Source organism: Pseudoliparis swirei, chromosome 3, assembly GCF_029220125.1.
Source record: "Pseudoliparis swirei isolate HS2019 ecotype Mariana Trench chromosome 3, NWPU_hadal_v1, whole genome shotgun sequence".
NCBI lineage: Eukaryota > Metazoa > Chordata > Actinopteri > Perciformes > Liparidae > Pseudoliparis > Pseudoliparis swirei.
Window position 1 is genome coordinate 3,926,560 of NC_079390.1, and position 17,542 is coordinate 3,944,101.

Consider the following 17,542-nt stretch of genomic DNA (forward strand, 5'->3'; position numbering starts at 1 on the left):
ATTGTACAAACCAATAAGCACCGACACTAACATACAATAAATCAAAACATAAAAGTGGACTTTCAAATATAATTTGACCAAGGACTTTATTGACCTGCAGTGTGTAATCCACTACAATTACAAACAAAACTTTCATTATTCCTTTTTGTTGTTGTTGCTCTAACAGGCAGAAAAAGGCCCCGTGGATAAGCCGGACGGCTACTTGTTGCAGCGTTGAATCTTATTTGTGGAGAAAGTGCTCCAGCAGGAGTGAATCTGATTAAAAGTGAACTCCTTCAAGGCAAAGATGGAAACAACAGTGTGGAGGCCATTATTTACTGACTCAATCAGCTGATCCAGTACATGATTAGTGGATCTTGGAGGCATTTAAAGGACACACAATAGATTCTGTGTACATTTCCAGGGGAGAGGAATATGATTTGGCAACTGTGTTAAATTTCTTCTTATTTGTTGAGCCCATTGATTTTTTCAGGAACGAGACCTTCCATGACGGCACGCTTTGACTCCAGGATCTGAAGATCGAAAACAAAGAAGAGCTCTTTAAACTATCAGCACAGCTCTCCAGCAAATACACACTCAACTAGAACGGGCACTCGGTAGAGTGCATACTTTCGCCGCAGACACTTTTTTGGTACCTTTTCATGACCTTGACCTTGACCTTTGACCCGATCGATCCCAAAATCTAATCAAATGGTCCCCGGATAATAACCAATCATCCCACCAAATTTCATGCGATTCGGTTAAACACTTTTTGAGTTATGCGAATAACACACAAACACACACACATACAAATAAATAAATAAATACACAGCGATCAAAACATAACCTTCCGCAGAATGCAAAGGTAATTACACACATTAAGGTACATCTGTACAATCCATCCGCTTATACAGTGGCTACGGAAAGTATTCAGACCCCTTCAAAATGTTCACTTTGTTTCATTGCAGCCATTTGCTAAAATCAAAAAAGTTCATTTTATTTCTCATTAATGTTCACTCAGCACCTCATCTTGACAGAAAAAAACAGAGATGTAGAAATTTTTGCAAACTTATTAAAAACAAAAACTGAAATATCACATGGTCATAAGTATTCAGACCCTTTGCTCAGTATTGAGTAGAAGCCTTTGGAGCTACTGCAGCCAGGAGTTTTCACACCTGGATTTGCCTTTCTGTATGACATGTCTGTGGCTGCAGGAGTTAATACTTTACAAGCTGTTTTAAGAAATCTTATGTCTACATTTATCTGCCAGGTTGATCACACCAAAAATGAAATCATCATAGTTTTATCAAACATAAAGTTTAGTATACGCGCTCCCAGAACCCAGCTGTGGAGACATCGCACTGCCGTCTATTTATAAAGTTATTTATTTGTAGTTCTATGTATTTTACGTGTGATTTTCTATGTATTTTATTCTATTTTAATGTGTTGTACTATCTGGACCTTGAGTCTGAAATACAAGTTTGATTAATTTGATTGTTTGGCTAAAAAAAGAAAAAATATATATTTATAATTACTGTGCTTGGCCCCTTTTACAAATTGTTGCATCTCATATTTCAATGTTATTAGTGAGTATCTGTTTAAATTAGTAAACAGTGATACATTCACCTGGAAGTTTTCACTGAGGCCGATGATGCTCTGCATGTTTGTGCTGTAATAAATCAAAACATAAAGTCCCCCCAGCAGTGGGATCTCGTCCTTATCAACAGGCAGCTGGAACCAAAACATACACATTCATATAAAAAAAGTTAATATTCTTATATTATGTGTCCTAACATTGTTCGAATGTCCCACACTTTACCTGAATGACTTCATTGATCTCCGGCAACTCTTCCTCTCGGACCCAAACAAAGGTTTCATAATCGAAGGCGTTCTTGAATCCCACCTGCCGGGGGAATCAACCCCAAAAGAGTTCAAATCGGTCTTGTATTCTATTTTTTGTTTGTTTGTTTGTTTACCCCTCTCCGCCGGGTACCTTGTACAGGCCGATCCAATCCCACGTGGAGGACATGAAGTCCTCCTGGACGGTGTAGTTAAGAAGTGCATCCTGGTCGGCGCTCCACGCACCCAGAGGAGACACGTGGACCAGCGGGGTGTCAAAGCACTTCCTCACCTGAGGGGAGGGGCGGAGCTTTAATAATGCTACGACTTGTGGTTGAATCAGGAAGAAAAGAAGCAGACTAACACATTATGCACGGGTTACACTTTTTTTTTTTAATTGCCAAGACACAAAACTGGTACTTGTGGCACAAATATTGAAACCACACACACTTTGTTTTGCAACTAGCTACACACAGTCATCTACGTTCGACACGTGAGTCAGAAACTAAGCCTGTGCCTGTTGTTGGCTTTAAATGCCAATCACCTGCACCCAGAATGCACCTGTGAAAACACCTGCAAGGTCTCTTAGAAATCAGAGCTTGACTGGTATTTCCCTTTTTTTTAAAGTGTTTAAAGATATTTAGTATAGGGCCCTCGCATCCTCCAGTGGACCCCGCGCTCACCTCCAGACTGAAGGCCGCAATGACAGGCTTGTGGTCGCTGACCCCGTAGCTCATGTCACTGGTGTACTTGTCCTGACTGACCAGGAGCGGATACTCATCCAGACCGCCGTCGGGAGAAGCCGACGCCTTCTCGTCGTCGTCCTCCGACGGCGGGGTTTTGGGTTTGATGCGCCAGAGGATCCGATCGGTCCAGGCCGGTTTCCTCTTCTTGCCACTGAGCAAAAAAGCAAAGCAACGTTTCTCATGCTCACTGAATACGTCACGTTTGCAACAATATTAGAGACACACACGTGCAGTGCGGGGCTGTATACCTACGGTGTAAACATATTACGATGCAAACAACACATGCATTATGCAGGAACAAGTGAAGGGGGAAGTTGTCAGGGACAATGAATTTGCAGACCATGTCTGAAATTCACCAAGGTTATTATTAGATTCACTAAACCCCATTTGTGTCCTCTCATTCATATATCGGTGTCACCTTTTGTAGATGATATTAAACCTCCAAGGTGCCTATATCCTATCGTTTGGGTGTACCTATGGAGACACCCACCTTGGCGGGTCGAGCTCCCTGTGCCAGGCCCCCGACCACACAGAGAGCAGCCCCCAGGTGAGGGAGGTGAGGAGGAAGAAGAGGGTGGTGCTGCAGCGCTGCAGGGGCCTGGCTCTATGGTTAGGGGCAGCAGCAGCAGCAGCACAGTGCTCTTTCTGAGAGAGACACATACACTACCGTTCAAAAGTTTGGGGTCACTTAGAAATGTCTTTATTTTTCAAAGAAAAGCACTGTTTTTTCAAGAAAGATAACATTAAATTAATCAAAAATACACTCTCTACATTGTTAATGTGGTAAATGACTATTCTAGGTGGAAACATCTGGTTTCTAATGAAATATCTCCATAGGTGTATAGAGGCCCATTTCCATCAACTATCACTCCAGTGTTCTAATGGTACATTGTGTTTGCTAATCGCCTTAGAAGACTAATATCTGATTAGAAAACCTGTGCAATTATGCTAGCACAGCTGAAAACAGTTATGCTGGTGATATAAGCTATATAACTGGCCTTCCTTTGAGCTTGAAGTTGGAAGAACAAAATTAATACTTCAAATAAAAATCATTATTTCTAACCTTGTCAATGTCTTGTCTATATTTTCTATACATTTTGCAACTCATTTGATAAATAAAAGTGTGAGTTTTCATGGAAAACACAAAATTGTCTGGGCGACCCCAAACTTTTGAACGGTAGTGTATACACGGTGCTGCTGTCAGGGGGGGATGTGAGTCACGGAGAGAGCGGGTTCCTTCGTAGTGTGTGTCTCAGGGGTCACATGGGGACGTTTAGACACACACTTAACAGTCAGGGAAAAGATAGAAGGGGGTGTGGCTAGAGGAACGAGGGAATGTGGGTGCATGCGACACAAAAACAGAGAGCGCTTCTTACGTAAAACCCAACCATGTCTTCGGGCTGCTGTGCAGAATTGAACCCGGAAACAGGAGAACAGATGAAGTTTGAAGGACGTGTATTAGTATGTGTGTGTTTTTGTGTTTGTTTGTGTTACCTGGTATCGTAGGTGTCAGAGTTACGGTCAAACTTGTAGGTGGGTTTAAAGTTCAAATCCCCTTCGTCAAATTCCTGCAGGAAAGCTTCCTTCTTCTTCATCATGGTGAGCTGCAGAAACGTCAATTAGTGAGTGTGTGATATTGTGTGTGTGTGATATTGTGTGTGTGTGTGTGTGCTTATATCACCTGGTCTTTGTTCCACAGCAAATGAAGACGCCCACCGTTGATGGATGACCGCAGGAAGTGCAGGCCGTGGTCTGCAATACGGAAGTTCAGGTCTCCGAACCAGAACACCACCCTGTGCGAGAGGGATGGAGAGATTACACGACAAGTATTTCAAGAGTGTGTGATGGTCAGTGTTTCGAGTGCCTCGGCGATGCTGCACTGACTTGTGGTCCCGGACGTGTGGGGTGTCAGCGATGTCGAAGTCTTGCGTCTCCAGGATGTGCTCAATCTCATCAACGCGCTGCAGAGCGTAGTTCACGTGAGCCGCGAGGTGGCAGTTGAGAAAACACACCATGTGGCCGTAGAAAGAAAACCGGACGGACACTCCTCCTTTATTACCCTGCCACGGATAAACAGAGGGGAGGCGGTTATAGCATGTGAATATAAAGTGGATTTCCAAAGTCTAAACTTCATTTATATTTTTATTTTGTTGGAATAATTATACATTTTATTGGAGTATTTTCAAATTAAAAAAAATATATACTGTAGTTTCAGCCGTATTCTGTTTTTATTTTGTTAGAATAATGATGCAGTAAAATATGGATAAATTGTATGGCAGTATTTTAAAAAAGAGTAAAATATTCTGTAGTTTCAGCCAGATTCAGTTTTTATTTTGTTGGAATAATGATGTAGTAAAATATGGATAATGTTTTTGTCAGTATTAACAAAAAAGAGTAAAATATACTGTAGTTTAAGCCGTATTCAGTTTTTATTTTGTTGGAATAATGATGTTGTAAAATATGGATAAATTTTTTGGCAGTATTAACAAAAAAAAGTAAAATAAGTTCGGTAGTTTAAGCCATATTCAGTTTTTAGTTTGTTGGAATAATGATGTCGTAAAATATGGATAATTTTTTTGGCAGTATTAACAAAAAAAAGTAAAATAAGTTCGGTAGTTTCAGCCATATTCAGTTTTTAGTTTGTTGGAATAATGATGTAGTAAAATATGGATACATTTTTTGGCAGTATTAACAAAAAAGAGTAAAATATACTGTAGTTTAAGCTGTATTCAGTTTTTATTTTGTTGGAATAATGATGCAGTAAAATATGGATAAATTTGTTGGCAGTATTAACAAAAAAAAGTAAAATAAGTTGTGTACCGTAGTTTCAGACATATTCAGTTTTTCCAACGTGTCTTGAAAGTGTTCGCCCCGCCGCACCAGCTCTACGTTTGTCTTTGTTGGTGATTTCATTCAGTCAAAGCTGTTGCACATCCCACTAAACAAACACAATAGGTCTTACATAATGTGTTTAAACTCTGCAGCATCTCATGCCGAGGGGATTCCTGTGTGCAGAGTTTAACAGTGTTCGCTCCGGGGATCAAACCAGCTTGCATTGCGATAACCTACCCAGTAACCGAAGAAGCCGGTGCGAGTGTAGGTGGTCTGGATGTCTCTGATGAAGGGGAGATGACATTGTTTGGCAAAAAACAGCAGCAGCAAACCCTGCATCCTCATCGATGTGACCTAGACAGCGAGGGAGATACATTTCATTCATCCTTTTATATTTAGTTTCTTAACTTCCTTTTGCTTGAAAAAAATCTCTCCTATCATATGATTCTTTTTACTCAGGATATTAAGGGGAACACTATTTTGCATTAGAGATACAATCAGAGAATATTTGAGGATTTCTTTTTGGAGATTTTTTAGCATCATATCCCCACGGTTATATATTATATATTAGATATGAGACAAACCTTCAAAACACTTTATTTTTCACACAAGCTTAATGGATCTAAATATGTAACTTCAGTGTCAGTCCACACTTCGATGATTCTTTTTCCGAGTAATATTATCAAGGAACACTATTTTGCATTATAGATACAATCAGAGAGTATTTGAGGATTTTCTTTTAGCATCATAGCCCAAAGGTGATATATTAGATATGAGACAACCCGTAGTCTTCAAAAGACTATTTTTCACACAAGCTTAAAAGCTCTAAATATGTAACTCAGGCCACACTTTAAATGTTTCCCTTTTTTCTCTCACCTTGACGAAGCCTCTGGGTCCCAGCGTGTCCATGAAGACGTGGCTCCAGGCGTCCTCCACCAACAGGTCCGAGATGAACCTCACGGGGCTGGCGTTCACGTCCTGCAGGCTGAGCCAACGCAGAACCAATGAAAACACACAAAAACACTCACATGTTGTGATCTTTTCCTTCTTTTCTAGATGACAAGCAATGATGAGAAAACTTTTTATCCTTCGGTCCAATTCCTGGCAGACGTTTTAAGTCTACGGTTGTCGTATTGTTGTTTCTCACCCGATCACATAGAGGTCTGTGGGGGGCTGGACATCCAGCTGCAGCAACGAGGTGACGTCTTCAGGGGGCTCCGCCGTGGCCACGTTCCAGGTCACTATGAGCAGCCTGTCGGTGTTTCATTACGAGAACATTTGACCAAAATGGATGGAAAAAATTGAAAATATTGACAAATCGGTTGCATTCCTACATTTGCCTTGTTGTAAATACATAAGTCTCAAAGTTATTGTCTTCAGCTATTGGTGGTCTGCAAATGATAAACCTGGAAAACAAACTATTTAAATCCTAGCCAATAAATTCTAGTTTATTTTTTACCTTAACTCTATAACACACTCTACAATACGCAGTTAGTTCGAGGCCACATCTACTTTTTTCGACATCCACATTTTCTTTAATCTTCTAATAGGAGCTTGCGTGTGAGCGCGTCGACCTGAATGCGTCTGTGGGAACGAAGCGGCCGCAGAGATGAAGCGCTTCGTCCAGAGTGCGGGACACTTCTTCGCTGGCTTCGTCGTCGGATCTCATGTCCTCTATGCAGGTCAGCAGCCGGGTCAGGCGCTGGCGGAGGACCACCTTGGACCTCGAGCCCTGAGACAGCGAACTGCTCATGCTGTCGGAGCGCATGCGTGGACTATCCGTAAAGGGGTCCATCTTTATATCCTGGCGTCCGCTTTAATATCTGTTTGTCCTTAACCCTCCTGTTACCTTTAGGGTCAATTTGATCCCATTCAATGTTTAATGTCGGTGTTCTTTGGGGTCAATTTGACCCCAGGCTGTTTTTCACTGTGTCAAACATATAAGAAATATCAACTTTTTTATATATTTAAAGGGCTATTTAGGTAGTCAACAAACAAACATAAAGTACCTCACACTTAAACTTGGAAAACAATATTAATTCTAATAATTTTCTGGAGGTTTTAATTGCTCGGGTCAAATTGACCCCAAGGGTAAAATATGTTAGTAAATGTGAAGGTAACAGGAGGGTTAAACATTGAATGGGGTCAAATTGACCCTAAGGTAACAGGAGGGTTAAGGTCAGGAGGGTTATAAAAATATATATATATATATAATGTCTGAAATAGAAAATAAAGGTGCAGTCCTTTCAGGGCGACTCCAAGTGGAACAAATCCCCCTGGCTTGATTCCTCCTCAGACTTTTTTCGTCGGTTTTGTTGCAGCCATTAGAGCGGCCCGCTCTGCTCAGGCCACTGGAAATAACGTGAACTGATTCCTCAGTTAGTCAAATCTCTCTTCAGGCAGCTTCTGATCGACGTCCTATTAAACCTGGGTGTCCCGTTGCGGTTTCTGATCGACGTCCTCGTAAACCCGGGTCGCGCTGCGGTCCTCTCGGTGCCAGAGTCCCGTGTGCTCGTGGCAGCGAATCGGAGCGACCCGCTGACAAAGCGGTGGGATCGACTCAGGAATGTGGGCAAGGGCAAGGCAGATTTGGACGATAATCGCAGGCAGGAGACGGCTACGTCAACATGTGTGTGTGTGTGTGTGTGTGTGTGTGAGCGTCACGGTAGAAGGACCGAAGGCTGATCCTCCATTATGTCGCAAGACTTGAGTGACCCTTTAGGACCCTGCGAGGTTTATTAGCAGCACCTTCTCTATCAGCTGAGGTCACTGAACAATACATGTAACCCCACAATTACAGCCATGCAGTAGCGAGGGGAGCAGCACGCAATAGCATTAGTTTCTTTTGGCCTTAATCCAGTCCCCCTCCTCATGTGGGTGAAAGGTTATTGTTGAAACCCAGAGAGAGGTGGGGGATTATATTCAGTTTTGTAAACTCTGAAATGGATGAAAAAAAAGCTCACATCAACAAGTGTTACAGCAGAGTTATTAGTGGAGACATCGCATAATAGATCCATGCGCGCAATTCATGAAGCAATATGCAAAGTTTTGTTCAAGAACAAAGTTGTCAGTATTGGAAAATATGTATCTCTATGAAAAAATACTAAGATTAGGAGGATAACGTTACCGTTTTACACGCTGGCTTCAATAATTTAGAGATTAAAAAAAAAATTACAACAATGATTAAATTCAATTCAATGTTGCTTCAATGTTGACAAAGCATCAACTATCAAATATTCTCCTTGGCATTTGTTACCCTAATTATTGTAGAAAACTCTGGAAATATGAACAGAATAATATAGTTTCTGTGATAATTTATTTAAAGAACGGGGTGATTATCTAAAATAATCTTTTTTAATGGATATTGTGTTGGTTGGAAAGGAGTAAAGTATTCCAAAAGCAATATAAATGAATTATATTGCCCTATTTTAGGATTACATAATTTAATCAAGTTGTGGAGTCCTGTATCTAACTGACAACACACTTTTAGAGTATATAAGTAAATAATGACAATATAAACAAACAATAAATCATATTATTAACTAAACTACAGCTTTACATTGTACAGAGCTGTGGGGGACAATTGGAAAGAAAACAACCAGATGAGATTTTCACTTGCAAAATAATAAATGCTAATCCCGGGCGCCCCGGTTCTCTACGCCGCTTCATGTAACGGGGTCACACGCAGAGACTTAAGGCACATTCTTTAGTAAGTGTTAAGTGGATAACCTCAGGGGGTCACCGGTCCAGTGAGAAATGAGGAATTGGAGGCTATTTAAGTTTTATCACAAAGACTCAGCGCCACAGAGATACTGAAGGTCAGGGAGGTTAGACCCTCTTTCTGGACTCTCTGGGCCTCGAACCCTTTTGTAGCTTGAAGTCTGTGCTTCACCTACGATGACATTCATCACCATCTTCTCTCTCTTGTTTCCGCCCTGTACTCTTTATGGCCGCAGGACCATCAGAACCCATTGAAGAGGATTTGGTGAATTTGGGATTCTTACCTGCACTTGTCTCTCCCACCTCTTTGGCATCTTCCAGTGCTCATTTCCTCCCCTGGAGAAACACACACACACACACACACACACACACACACACACACACACACACGTATATCTAGACACACGATAAAATAGGTTCTTCTCTGGGAGCCAGTTTAAAAAGGAGCACAGACCACTGGCCTATAAAAAGTGACCTGACGCTGAAGCCTGAAAGTCATTTCTGAAATGGCTTTTGTAATCCTGTCAAATCACGGTTGGCTTCATCCACGTTAAAGTGGAAATGTCCCGAAGTTCATATTTAATACACTTTACCTGTGGAGCCATTTTGTAAAACTTGATAAACAGATTTAAATATGTATGTGGGTAAAGGTCATATTTAAATTGCAGGAACAATTTAGTGTTGAGCACTCATAGGCTGTGTGGTGGACTTAAAACTGAGTGTTAATGGATTTTTTACATTTGGGGGCAGCAAGACAAGCTAAACACACGCATGTGTATGTGACTCAAATGTTATCAATTATTTGGCTCATTGCATTAGTATTAATTTGGATTTGTGTCTCTGGTCACCTGACAAATGTCCAATACGGAGTGATGCTGAAGTGTTTCGTAGGTCAACCCCGGAGGTTAGCATCGTACTGGCTTCATCGACAAAGAGTCAGGGGGATTTTTCCATTCGATTGTTGATGATTGCAAAGAAAAGAAGCTCTTTAGCAAACACAAGTTCATTATTATACGTATTCTGATCAGCGAGATAATCTCTAGCAAAAACACGAAACACATGAGACCTAAAACTAAAACTTTGAGCTGAAACATGCTCTAATCCTGCGAGCTGAAGGAAACTGCAATCGCATGATAATTATCTGAGGTCTTCATAATTACAACTCTGAAAGCTCACACATTTAAAAAATATTCATATAATATTAGTGTAGCTTTAACTGTTTTCTACCTCAACCTGACTCCCCTGATGTTATGGTGCTGAAGTGTCTTCATTTTGGTCTCCAGAAGGTAAATAATGTAACCCATGTGACACACACACACACACACACACACCCTTCTACACTGTCCGAATTAGCTTACACCGACCCTGTCCAGCTAATACCAAATGTCCTGCTAATGTCCATGTGTATTCATATCAAATGTCTTCTTAACCCTTGTGTTGCCTTAGGGTCATTTTGACCCGAATCAATATTACACCCTCCCCCCGCTTTAGGATTAATTTGACCCCATTTAATGTTTAATGTCGGTGTTCTTTCGGTAGTCAACAAACAAACATAAAGTGCCTCACACTTAAACTTGGAAAACAATATTAATTCTAATAATTTTCTGGAGGTTTTAATTGCTGGCGTCAAATTGAACCCAAAGGGTAAAATATGTTAGTAAATATAAAGGTAACAGGAGGGTGAAACATTGAATCGGGTCAAAATGACCCAAAGGCGGGGGGAGGGTGTAATATTGATTCGGGTCAAAATGACCCGAAGGCAACACAAGGGTTAAATCACACACACACACACACATACACACACAAACACACACACACCCTTCTACACTGTCCGAATTAGCAGGACACCGACCCTATCCAGCTAATACCAAATGTCCTGCTAATGTCGATGTGTATTCATATCAAATGTCTTCTTAAATCACAAAGACAAACACACACACACAAACACACCCTTCTACACTGTCCGAATTAGCTTACACCGACTCGATCCAGCTAATACCAAATGTCCTGCTAATGTCGATGTGTATTCATATCAAATGTCTTCTTAAATCACAAAGACAAACACACACACACACACACAGACACATTTTCCCTACTTGCACAGAAACAAGGAAACACAATTTGCCCTCTAACTTGCAAAACAGCGATATCATGAAAACAACCGTCCATGATTCTTTCTCTCATCCATTCAGTACCTTGACCCGCGTGCCTTTCTCGTGGTGTCCGGAAAAAGCCGCAGACCCCGTGATCGCAGACGAGGAAGGTCTCCAAAGGGGAGTCGAGAGCCCGGGTCTGCGTTCCTCCCGTGAGTGCCGTTGTTATTTGACTTGCTTCTTCTCTTTTCGGGTTCCCGCTCCGTTCTCAGCTGCTCTGCCCTTCAAGCTCCCTCGCACGACCCGCTCTGGACTTCAAGCGTGACATCGGATCAAGCTTTAAACCTGCAGCTTGGTTAACAAACCGTGGCGAGAAAGTATTATCTAATTCATGAATGGACATGTCTGTTTATCGAATCGCCATGACGCAAGGGTATTTGTTGCACACCAAAGCCCTCTTTGTATGTGCATAAATAATCCCAACAGTATGGAATGTGTACGGTGCACAGCAAAGATGACTCTACAAAATAATAAACAACAGTTTGCTTTTCATTCTGGTCTTAATGAAGTGGCATATGGCGGTTGAAAACATGTGGACAGCAACAAGTTGTACATGTATTTTCTAAAAAAACTCAATAAAAGGCTGTTCCATAGCACATTGTTACCAAATTATGAGTTAATTAATTTTTCATTTAGAAGCTATAGCTCATTTCTAAAGATCAATGTTGAACTCTGACTATATATATTTTTACAGTACCAATCAGACACATTTTTATCATTAATTATCGACACTAGGCTATTCATTTTAAATGTAAAGGAAACACTCTTTAGTCTCTCACCTTGGAATCAGAACCGAGTCAAGGCCTTGACGGTCTGTTGGTGGGAGAGGGATACACAGTCGTATGGCCTGTAATCAAAAGGACACCTGTCAGGTTTAGTCTTCTAAAAAATATATATATAACACGGCTAGATGTTGCACATGGTAAATAGTGGTTGCTTGTTCAGTTGGAGTAACAAATAAGCGCAAATATTTAGCCTATTGCCGAATGTGTAGCTTGACTATTATTCATTGGCTCAGAGGCCAAAGCTAAGATTCTTTTAGCCGAGTTTTTTGTTCCAACACATCTGATTTTGGGCCGTCTGCTGTCATGCTCTGGTTTCTCTTTGTTCGAATCGTCCACTGTGAAAATACAGTCAGCGTTCTCAATTTGATGAAGAGTCATTTTACCCACTTTGACTTCCTCCTCTTCCTCCTCTTCCTGCAGCTTCTCCATGTGAGCCCCCTGCTGCTGCTGCATATGAAACTTGATTTACGATTGTCCTCAATTATCTCATCCTTCAGCTGTCCTTTCTCTTTTTATGCCTCCATCTTAATCTGTAGTGCCTGTAATTCCTTTGTGTAATCCCTCAATGGAGAAGAGAGAGAGAGAGAGAGAGAGAGAGGGGGAGAGCTTTCCTGGCGTCGTTGTGAGTAGTTGTCCCTCTCTTTCGACATGACATTTCTATTTAATTTACCGTATACATATTTTGTTAATATGTCTTTGCTCTATCCAATTTATGTCTAATTACATTTATAAATGAATTATTTATGTATTAATTGTAAAAACCTTTTTTTTAAATCCAAATAATGAATAAATAGTCTTCTAAGTATTTGCAATGCTCTAGACCAGGGGTATCAAACTCATGTTCACCGTGGGCCAAATCAGCATCATGGCCGCCCTCTTAAAGGGCCGGAAACACTTTATAAACTACTCGAATATATTGTTAAATAACTCTTTGCATTTGATTATTGTTTCTTTGAGTGTAGAAATATTGTACATAAGAAAATGTCTCTAATATTACAACATAAATCCATTTGATCTTAAACCTTCAAAATAAAAGCATGGGGTATTTTTCTTCAATTTCTTTAAGAAAAGCTGATCACGTGTCTTTAAAGCTGCCAGGGGCCACATAAAACGATGCGGCGAGCCGGCTCTAGAGTAAAGCCTATCCATCATAACAGAAAGAGTAGTATTTGTACATTTATTGTCCTGTTATTTATTTTTGTGGTATAACATCCAAAACAATGGATGCCTGTCGGAGATTAAAAAGTGAGATATTTTGCTCTTGTGCAATCCAAAAACATTCACATCGAAACACATGCTCAGTTGCTTTGCTTCTTTTTATTCATTTCTTTACGTCTCCAATGTACAGTAGTATTATTGGAAGATGACAAAAAGGCACAATATCACAATAAAAGAAAGAAAAAAACGGGAGACAAGTTAACAGGGGTGACGGAGAGAGAGAGAGAGATTTTAAAACAGTTTGGGATCTTGGACTCGTTCTGATTCTGAATCGAGGAATCCAACAACAGATATCTGTGAGATTGTCTCTGTTAAATGTTCTCTCACACGTTTGTTTGGTGTCTTCAGGCTCTCACAATGGACCGAGTGTCAGTAAGTGTTTTTTAAACAACAACATCCAATCCTCTTTTTTTTCTATAACTCCGACGTCCAACCTTTCGGCTCCCAATGCTCCTAAATGTAAAATAATTTCCCCTCTAATCGCCATCATAATAAACCATATGAGGGGGAACATCTAACTTCCACCATCAGCCAATTATGTGGCTCAATGAACTGACCCACGCCGCCTTAATATGTTCCTTTTCATTGAGAGAGGCGAGTGCAGTTCAGAGACCGACAACAAGAGGTACGACAACACTCAGAACAAAAATATATATCTGCACCGTCCTGCCAACGAGACGCGAGGGAAGAACAACGTGAGGAGGAAATAGGGAACAGGTTTTTTTTTACTTTTAATGTGTTTTTCTTTGCTAGAGCCTAAAATCTGCAGCAAAATCATCTATAATATGCGATAATTTTCTTTTAGGTCTACGTATTTGAGTATTTCTCAAAATGTCTAGTCAGCACTTAAACTTCAGCATTTCAGACTCTACAGATCCTCTCAGTGAGAGCCGATTGGTTGGAATACGAGGATCAAAGGGTCAGGAGTGTGTGCTGAAGGTCTGGCAGGACAGTCACATATATTTATATTTATATATATATATATATATATGTGTGTGTTCATCTATATTAATTTATTTACTATTTACAAAGTCAATACATACAGTACATCCACAAATCTACATGATTCCGTTGGTAGGCCCATCGCAGACATGTGAGTGAGATGCTCGATGGACACAGAGGAGAGAAGGTGGAAGGGTCAGGTATCCAGGTCCAGTGTTTTCTTTAAAGGGGAGGCAACAGAAAACGGGAGTGACGGGTTTATGAACTTAATCTGACGTACAGAAATACAGGGATGTGAAAGAAGTCACACAAAATGAAGCGAGTATAAACTCCCATGCGTGAATGTTTGCCTATAAATGCCCTGAGCAGCTTTTAATGGCCTTTTTTTTTTTTTACACCTATGGCAAGAAAAATAGATTTGGATTAATTGGCTTCTGTGCCTGATTGCACAATAACACCAATCAGATATCAACCCGTACAACTATGTGTGTTATAATCATAGTTCAAGAGGCCTTGGAAGACTGGTGTCAATGCTGGTATTGACTGACAATTCACCCCCAATTCTATTGCCACCTCTGGGTGCTATAACACATATATAAAGATAGTATAGCAATTTATATAATGATAATTATTCGCTGAAGTTAGACTGAATTTATCATATATGTATTTATTCTTCTCAAGAATGAGCTGCTACAGACGGAAAAAACAACAATAAAATACAATATATACATATATATATATATATATTAAGACAATATAGACCTTTTATTAAAAGCTGGAATTCATACAGTGTTTGTTTGAAAAGCCCTTCAAGGGAACTGATGTCCATACTCTTAAACATTCATCAAATTGTGTATGTGTGTGATTGTATACTCTCGTATTAATCCGAGTGACCTAAATCTGTATTATTATTATAATTGTTTTGACATATTCCGTTGCTTGCTCTTTAAAGTTTCCACGCCGTTATAAAAAGATGTGTAGGGAAGGTACACAGAGGATAACTAGAACGGGCATTCGGTAGAGCGCATACCTTCGCATATCACAAAATTGGGCATTGCATTATGAACATTTTGGCATTAGTTGCATGCCAATTGGATAGAAATTGACCGCGCTATGGATCGATCCCAAAATCTAATCAAATGGTCCACGGATAATAACCAATTATCCCCCCAAATTTCCTGCGATTCAAGAAGATTTTGACCTTTGCATGACCTTGACCTTGACCTTTGACCCGACCAATACCAAAATCGAATCAAATGGTCCCCGGATAATAACCAATCATCCCACCAAATTTCATGTGATTCGGTTTAATACTTTTTGAGTTATGCGAGTAACACGCATACAAATAAATAAATAAATACACGGCGATCAAAACATAACCTTCCGCATTTTCAATGCGAAGGTAATTAAGGCGTGGACCAGCGGAGGATGGTGATTGGCTGCCGCCGCCGCCCCTACAGCTCCACGACTTCCTCCCTTCAGAGACACTACTGTACGTCACTCGTGTACACTCATGCATATATCCCGGAAAAAACCCACACCACTACACGTGACACGCTTCAGATTCCATGAGATCTGCCTCATCCCAAGACAAAGACAATAAAACCAGCATTTAATAAATAAACAATCAACCACCTCAGCCGGGGCTCTGCTTTCCTAAAACTGTTTTCAGTAAGGTTACATTAGAGATGATAAAAAGGAGAGACCAACATGTCATGGTAGTTATTGCTATCGCTGGATAAGACCATTTATCCACTGGAGGTGACGGGATGGGTGACGGGGGCAAGAACTGATGACGTCAACTTTTACTTTCAAGAGAACCATTTATCTATTTATCTTTATCTACAGAGAGCATCAGGAGCTCGAAGCTGTGCACTGACGATGTTTCAATAAAAAAAGAGTTTTTCAGCCCAAAATAAAGGATGTGAAGTCTGTGGAACGTATTGTACTTCTATATTGTATACTGTGTGTGTGTGTGTGTGTGTGTGTGTGTGTGTGTGTGCGTGTGTGTGATGCTGTAGGTTTAAATGACTGCACTCTCTACCTGATACAACTGAAGAGTGATGCCAGAGAAGAACCATTTATGGTTCCACAAAGAACCTTTCACACCAGGGTTCTTTAAAGAACCATTTCCTTAAACAGTTCTTCAAATAACCTATGAAGGTGTCTCAAAGACCCTTGAAATGGTTCTTTAAGGCCCCATTCCTGGTTCCACAAAGAACCGTTCACACCAGGGTTCTTTAAAGAACCATTTCCTTAAACAGTTCTTCAAATAACCTATAAAGGTGTCTCAAAGACCCTTGAAATGGTTCTTTAAGGCCCCATTCCTGGTTCCACAAAGAACCGTTCACACCAGGGTTCTTTAAAGAACCATTTCCTGAAAGAGTTCTTTAAAGGACCTATAAAGGTGCCTCAAAGAACCTTGAAACATGGTTCTTTAAGGCACCATTTCCAAAATGGTTCTTCAGTAGGTGACGGTTCTTCGCAGAACCACAAAGCTTTTTTAAGATCCATTTAAGAACCATTATGTCTGTGTGCAGAAACTATCTGGAGACAGGAAATTTAAAACATGGCTAGAAAGCAGGATGAATTTACAATGCTAGAGAACCAAACATACACACACACACACACACACACACACACACACACACACACACACACACACACTTATACATACAAAACTCGCAAAGCCAATGGATGCCTCAACATATTAAGGAAGATACTGGGAATTGATCCTATCTGGAGGTCAGGAGTGCAGCGGAGACGTCATTACTCGACTCAGCACAACCCCGACCTCGCAGTAGATATTTTATAAACCTGCAAATTGGTTTGAACAATAAAAGAAAAACTGCATATAGCGTGACACAAAATGGAGAGTAGGAGGTATGATGACAAATCAAAGAAATTAAATAATCACAGGATTAAAAGTCGACACTGAGCGGATAGAGCTTGTTCTCAAAAATAAATAAACATCCACAGACTATCTTACAAACAAAATCTTTTTTTAAAAACCTGTTCATATACAGGACTGTCTCAGAAAATTAGAATATTGTGATAAAGTTCTTTATTTTCTGTAATGCAATTAAAAAAACAAAAATGTCATGCATTCTGGATTCATTACAAATCAACTGAAATATTGCAAGCCTTTTATTCTTTTAATATTTAATAATTTTTTAATTGCATTACAGAAAATAAAGAACTTTATCACAATATTCTAATTTTCTGAGACAGTCCTGTATATATCTATATATATGCATGTACAGGACTGTCTCAGAAAATTAGAATATTGTGATAAAGTTCTTTATTTTCTGTAATGCAATTAAAAAAA

At 40.1% G+C, this 17,542-nt stretch overlaps 1 protein-coding gene across 5 annotated transcripts; it reads right to left on the reverse strand.

Annotated features, from left to right (window-relative positions):
* Window positions 1-67: 67 nt before the first annotated feature.
* inpp5kb (inositol polyphosphate-5-phosphatase Kb) lies at window positions 68-11,489 on the reverse strand. 5 transcript variants are annotated; one of them, XM_056410271.1, is made up of 15 exons: window positions 11,312-11,471; window positions 9,965-10,036; window positions 9,401-9,452; window positions 6,544-6,648; window positions 6,273-6,381; window positions 5,634-5,750; window positions 4,449-4,624; window positions 4,246-4,357; window positions 4,059-4,168; window positions 3,941-3,967; window positions 2,502-2,715; window positions 1,973-2,110; window positions 1,799-1,882; window positions 1,606-1,710; window positions 68-512 (listed from the first exon to the last, which is right to left on the reverse strand). In XM_056410271.1, the coding sequence occupies exons 2-15, from the start codon at window positions 10,026-10,028 to the stop codon at window positions 444-446; spliced, it is 1,482 nt and encodes a 493-aa protein (XP_056266246.1). In that variant the 5' UTR covers window positions 10,029-10,036; window positions 11,312-11,471; the 3' UTR covers window positions 68-443. The 5 variants fall into 5 exon arrangements, with proteins under 5 accessions (XP_056266246.1, XP_056266238.1, XP_056266221.1 ...); XM_056410263.1 differs by lacking the exon at window positions 9,965-10,036 and having other exon boundaries at window positions 11,312-11,489; XM_056410246.1 differs by lacking the exons at window positions 9,401-9,452; window positions 9,965-10,036; window positions 11,312-11,471 and adding an exon at window positions 6,971-9,394 and having other exon boundaries at window positions 3,941-3,964.
* Window positions 11,490-17,542: the final 6,053 nt, after the last annotated feature.

What these genes read in the sequence shown, in the direction of transcription:
- inpp5kb (XM_056410238.1), bottom strand. Translation starts at nt 7,191, where the DNA reads ATGGACCCCTTTACGGATAGTCCACGCATGCGCTCCGACAGCATGAGC. An exon ending in CCGGCTTCTTCGGTTACTGG is followed by an intron (nt 4,625 to 5,633) that starts GTAGGTTATCGC and finishes TATCCGTGGCAG; the next exon opens with GGTAATAAAGGAGGAGTGTC. An exon ending in CCACACGTCCGGGACCACAA is followed by an intron (nt 4,358 to 4,448) that starts GTCAGTGCAGCA and finishes CCTCTCGCACAG; the next exon opens with GGTGGTGTTCTGGTTCGGAG.